This window comes from Tupaia chinensis, unplaced genomic scaffold (genome assembly GCF_000334495.1).
Source record: "Tupaia chinensis unplaced genomic scaffold, TupChi_1.0 Scaffold143921_1, whole genome shotgun sequence".
Lineage (NCBI taxonomy): Eukaryota > Metazoa > Chordata > Mammalia > Scandentia > Tupaiidae > Tupaia > Tupaia belangeri.
Genome location: NW_006203772.1, coordinates 483,347 through 489,167, shown reverse-complemented (window position 1 = coordinate 489,167; position 5,821 = coordinate 483,347). Strand labels below are relative to the sequence as shown.

Below are 5,821 nucleotides of genomic sequence, written 5' to 3'. Positions count from 1 at the left end.
TCACTTAACTGTACTAAGTGAAATAATGCACACAAAATGGTTAGTATTTTCTTCCATAATAAAGTAATCAACAACAGCTACAGGTTAAGTACCCCTTATCTGAAACGCTTGGGACCAGAACTGTTTGGGACTTTGGAACCATTTGCAAATAAGTAATGGGGTGTCTGGGGGATGGGATCCAGTTACAGGAAATTAGTAAGCTTCATATATACCTGATACATACGCCATGGCAATTTCACATGGTAGTTTTGTACTGTAGCATTTCCAACATGTCATATGAAGTTGTGTGGGATTTTCCACTGGTGGCAACACACTGGCACTTTAAAGTTTGTTTTTGAGCATTTCAGATTTCCGATTAGATACTCAAACCGTATTGCGAAAGGCAGTGGGGCAAGGACTTCAGCTTCAGGATGTCCAAGCCCACACCTCCCCCATCGAACCACAGGAGGGCAGCAGCAGGCGAGGCTCTGCCACACAAAAGCCCGCTGTAGCTCCCCCGTCATACACCAGAGAGCAGTAGAGAGCAGGTGGATCCTAGGCTGAGAGTGAGTGCAGCCCTTCTCAGGTTGGGCCTCAGCCTTCACTTGGGCCCATCCTCCCAGGGCCCCAACCAACCCAGATGAGTCAGGCTGGAGCCAGGTTAATAAATACAATACAGGATTTATTAAAAATCAGGGCTCCCCTGCTGTGCCCTCCTGGCACTAAGGAAATAAATAACCAGAGGGAGCACAGCTGGGAAAAGGGGAAGAAAAGTGAGATCTCAAGACAGATTCTTTTAACTACCCCTCCTTTTCCCAACTCCCTCCCCCCTATGGCTCTTGGGACTTAGCACCTGAGCAGGCACCTCAGTCCAGTTGAGGATGGCTGGTACCAAGGCATGTCTGCCCTGCCCAGGAGTGGAGACAGGCCCTGGGATCGATCGTTTCCAGCCCTTGAGGACCCTGAGACCTGCTCCCCCGAGGGGCCAGAGCTGAAGCACCAATCAGAGGCACCTGAGGGTGGAGTTGGCAGGGGAGAGAGAACAGGATAACAGAAACTGGGCAGCAGAAAGGGGGTCCGGCCCCCTCTCCAGGTCCAGCCAGTGCCTGAGGCCATGGGGCGCCTCATCTCCCCTGGAGCCAGGCCTGCACTCAGCTCGCTCAGCTGAGGATCTTGCGGGGCAGCTCGACAGAGGCACGGATGAAGACGGCGTCATCCCGCACATAGTTTCTCTTTCGGATGTCCTGGTGGGAGATGAACTTGGGGTAACCAAATCCCAGAGAACTTTCATCCAGGGAGCCCCGCCAAGTGCCAGGCTTTTGAAAATTCTTCCAGTTTGGGTCAGGGTGAAAAGTCTCAGTGACATGCTGTGGCTTAGCTAGCCCAGGGTCACTCTGATCCAGCAGGGAGAAGGTGACCCGGCGGGCAAAGGGCCATTCGAGGAGATTGTCAAAGGCTCCTGGTAGCACGCGGATGTAGAGCGAGAGGTGTGTGCCTTCGCCACTGCCATTGCCGTTGAGGAAGGCAGACACCTGCAGCTTGTAGCCATACTTGTGTGTGTAGAAGGCTGGGCTGAAGCACTCGAGGTTGGGCTTGGCCTTGGCCTCCTGGAGTCGCCGCCCATAGCTGCCAATCTTCCAGATGAGGACACCGTCACTGCCCACTGACAGCTCCTCCAGCTCTCGCCGCAGCTCCTGCAGCTCCTGCCTCTGCCGACTCACCAGGGCACACATCATGGCCAGATGTGGCTTCACACTCTCCTCCACATGCCGTGCCATTGCCAGCTTAGGGCACTATGGGCAAAGCCCCAGGCCATGGGGGAAGGGAGGAGTGTTAACAGCAGAAGGGCCAGGGGAGAGGAGGGAGGAGTGGGGACAAAGTGGCAAGCACCCTGCTCTGAATGAGGAAGACAGGATGCTAGGTGGAGGTTGGCGCTGGCCAGCAGGAGGACTGATGGCCTCAGAGTGGCCTAAAAGGGAGCACCTGGGCGGAGGCTGCATCAGAACCTCTGCCTAGGGCTACAAGGGCTTACCGAAGGGGCCGACAGAAAGGGGCAGCTCACCCTGTGCTTGCAGCCGGAGTCTTTGAAAGGGCACAGCACCAGGGCAGTGCTACAGCTGTCCTTGAGGTGGCCTTGCAGGTCCTCTCGAGCCACGGTGCCCACGCCACACTGGTTGGGACAGGGCACAGGCAGCCTTGGGCACTGGTACTGGTGGCTCTGGGGTCGTGGAAGCAGAGAGGCAGTGGTCAGCAGCCAGACTCCCTGTGACCTGCCCTGCAGCCCACAGTTCGAGAAGGGCCTCACCTGGATGGTGTCAAAGACAAACTCCTTGGTGCAGTAGGTACAGGGCTGGGTGCGCTTCGGGCACTCGGAGGTGGCATGCTGGGCCAGCAGCCGCCGCATCATGCGGGCACCACACTTGTTCTCACAGTACACACTCTCTTGGGGGCACATGCCCTCGTGGCTCTGTGGAAGTGCCAGAGGTGCCGTTGAGAGATACGTGGATAGCCAGCTCCCCTCCCCTCCCTCCCTCCAGGTCCCCTCAGCCGGGCCCCACCCACCTCATAGGCCTCCCCGCTGAAATCACAGCCACAAAATTCGCACTTGAGGCGCCGCTTGGGGCAGTCGTGCTGCAAGTGTGCTGGCAGATCCCGGCGACTCAGCTTGGCAGGGCAGCGATTGGGGCAGGGGACCACGTTGAAGCTGCAGGTATTCAGGTGGCCCTGGTGGGGAAGGTGGTAGTTAGCACCTGCCAAGGGAGGGTAATCCCTGCCCCCCACACCAGAGCCTTACCTGCAGATGACGAAGTGGCCCACTCCAGCGGCAGCCCTCCTCGCTATGGATGCAGCGGATAGGCAGGCCCAACACCTGGACTTCCAGCTCTGGGTCCGGGTAGATCTGGGTCCAGGGATGGAGGGAACTTGCCAGGGTTAGAGCCTGCTGCAGTCCCCAGCTCACATCTGGATCTCTGCCCCCTCCTTCCTTCGTTGGGACGGCTCTACCTTAGAGCCAGTAATAGCCTCTCGGGCTACTAGCCCCTCGTGCCCAGGGATGGAGGCCACGGCAGTTAGCCTCTGCTCTGATGCTGGGTCCCACACATAACTGCCTGTAGAGCAGCAGCCCAGGCTGCCCCTCGCTCTACTTCCTTCCCCTGGTGGAGGGGCCCTGGCCTGCAGCCATGGGCCTGACATGCCACCGGAAAGGGAGGGAGCACTTCTTGTGGGCACAGAACCACTCTATGCACCCCCACAGGCTGGGCATTGTGCCTGCCCTCCAGGGTAAACACAGGCCTCGTTTGCAAACTGGCGGGAGGGAACAGGCTACCTTTGAGGGGGCCTGATCACAAGGCTCTGGGTTGACATTGGCCCTGAGCCCAGTGGCCGCCCACAGCTCTACCCTCTACAGAGGGCAGCGGCCTATACCTGGGCTGGGCTATGTGGACTCACCTTGGCATAGTCCAGGGGAAGTTGGTCTTCGGGGCATTTGAAGACTCCTTCACTGAAAGGGGGAGGGGGACAGGGTCAAGGTTCCTCCTTATGAAGGAGGGAGAGCCCTGAGTCCCACCCACTCAAACAGGGCTCAGGGCTGCCTCCCTCCCTCACCAGACCGGTTCCCAACCAGCCCAGCTGAGACAAAAGGGCAGGCAGGGGCCAGACCCACTTCAGCAGTACCCCAGAAGATTCCAGCCCCCATCCTGGTAAGGGGGGCCCAGTTAGGCAGAGGCAGCTGCCTCAGACAGTGCTGGCCAACAGGTGGCAGCTGGCAGCCCTCCCCCCCCTCCCCGCAGCTGGACTGGGAAAGGCTGCTCAGCCACCCCTCCCCCCAGGTTAGCTGTCACTGGCTCACTGAGAGCTGATGGGACTGGGATGGGTGAAGAGGGAGGGGCTGAGATTAAGTGCCAGGGCTGCCCAGCCCCCAGTAAAGGTGCCAAGCCAAGAACCAGGGCAAGGGTCATCTCAAGGCCACCTTACCCTATCCTACCCCTCCCCTCCCCTCCTGTGAAGGTGTGTCTCCTAAACGGAAAGGGGTGGAAAGGCACGCTCCCAGGGAACCCCGTTACAGTCCCACCCAGTCTTCACCTGCCTCTGGGAAGGGCCACCTGTTACAGATGAAAGAATACAAGCTCCTGGGTGGAGCAGCACCAGGACGTGTCTGAGCCCACGACCAGACTGTACTACACCACACAGAAGGCTGGGGCAAGGGACGTCTGGGCAAGCCCCACGGTCACTGCTCAGTCGGCTTCTGCATCTGGCTGGCCCTGCCCACCGCCACTGTCCTCCTCTTCCACAAACCCTCACCTGACAGCACCCAAAGGACCTGGAGGCAAACCTCCTCCTGCCAACATGCCCTTGCTGACCCCAACCAGTACCAGTCACACATGCCTGGCATGGCCTAGGCATGGCAAGGGCTCACCCAGCAGGACTGAAGGCCCTTGGGCACAGCATTCCTGGCAGGTCTGAGTCAGGTAGGTGGGAGGCAAGCCGGGATGTAGGAGGAAGCAGAGGCCACATGGTGGCCCTGCTCTGCAGACACTTTCCAGGGTCTGGGCAGTCCGTGCCCAGATGCCCAGAGAGTTTCTAGCACCGACCTCCTCTCCTGGCCATGCCAGTGCCAAGAACAATACATGCCCAGGCACTGAAGGGGTGTGCCTGTGCCACAGGGCATCCAGCCTTCCTGGATCAACCTGAGTAATAGCCCTGGCAGGAGTGGGGGAAGAGGGGTGGGCCAAGGCAGAGAGGGTCCACTTGGCTGCTTCAAGAATGTGCTGACTTAATGGTTTTGGAGACAGGGAGGGGACTGAGGCAAGTCCCTGAGCTTCAGGCAGAAGCTTAGCCTGCAGCTTGGGGCCCAGCCAGGACAAAGGTTGGGTGGGAGCTATAGATGCCCTAGCTTATATGGCAGGGGGTGATGGTGAGGGGCCAACAGGCCCGGCGGCAAGGCTCTCACGCTCCTGGGGAGGGAGAGGCAGGAGCAGAGAGGCTGCTCTAGGCCCTGCAGTGAAGCCTAGGCCCAGGGGAGAAGACAGGATGGGGGAGGGGGCTGTGGGAGAGGAAGAGGGGATTTCCGGGAGGAGGAGGGGCAGGAGGGGGCGTGGAGGAAGGTGGGCCTGACAGCCCCCTCCCCCAGCTCCTTCCCCAAGAGTGTCAGGGTGGGTCAGCTGGGGTGGGGGAGGGAGGGGGCAGCTCAGCTGGCCTCATCTGGAAACCAGAGGGCTGGGGAAGGGCAGTGGAGGAGACAATGGGGCTGTGTGTCTGTCGGGGAGTAAGTGTGTACACTGCGGGGAGGGGGAGGGGTGGAGGGAGCAGGAGGGAGAGGGAGAGGGAGAGGGAGGAGGGGGCAGCGCAGGAGCATATGTGCGGGCAGGAGCCGGCCCAGGCTGCGGGGAACAGAAAACAAAGGGCCTGCTGAGATTTCCGCCAGCTAGGGGCTGCGGAGGACCGCGGAGGGAGCACCACAGGCAGGGGCTCCTGATCCCCTCGGCACCGCGAGCAGCCTCGTGACAGCGGCTGACCCAGGTCCCCCGCCCCGTCCCCCGTTCTCTGGGGCTCCCTCATCCTGCCTCTCCACAGCGGGTCTGAGCAGTTCCCAGAGCGGGCAGGAGAGTGAAGGTATCACGGGGCGCCCGGGCCTCGATGGGTGCCCAAGAGGCAACGGGTGACCTGAGTCCAGAGACGGCATAAGTTCAGGACCAACCGGGGTGCGACCCAGGAGGGGACAGACACCCAAAGGGTCCCGGCTTCAGGGGGGGCTGCAGCGTTGCAGTCCTCTCTCATTGTGTCCCAAGCAGCCAGGGCTTAAGTCCCAGCTAAGCCTGTAAGTTGCTGCGTGACCCTGGGCGAG

General features: G+C 60.1%; 1 protein-coding gene across 1 annotated transcript; it reads right to left on the bottom strand.

Moving 5' to 3' along the window:
• Positions 1-636: 636 nt before the first annotated feature.
• On the bottom strand, positions 637-3,478 carry TRAF4 (TNF receptor associated factor 4; the record flags this gene model as incomplete). The annotated part of the gene is given in 6 exon segments (XM_014582928.1): positions 637-1,772; positions 2,042-2,197; positions 2,285-2,446; positions 2,542-2,703; positions 2,774-2,878; positions 3,427-3,478. Coding segments are annotated over 6 exon segments (1,270 nt in total), but the record flags the coding sequence as incomplete, so codon positions are not given.
• Positions 3,479-5,821: the final 2,343 nt, after the last annotated feature.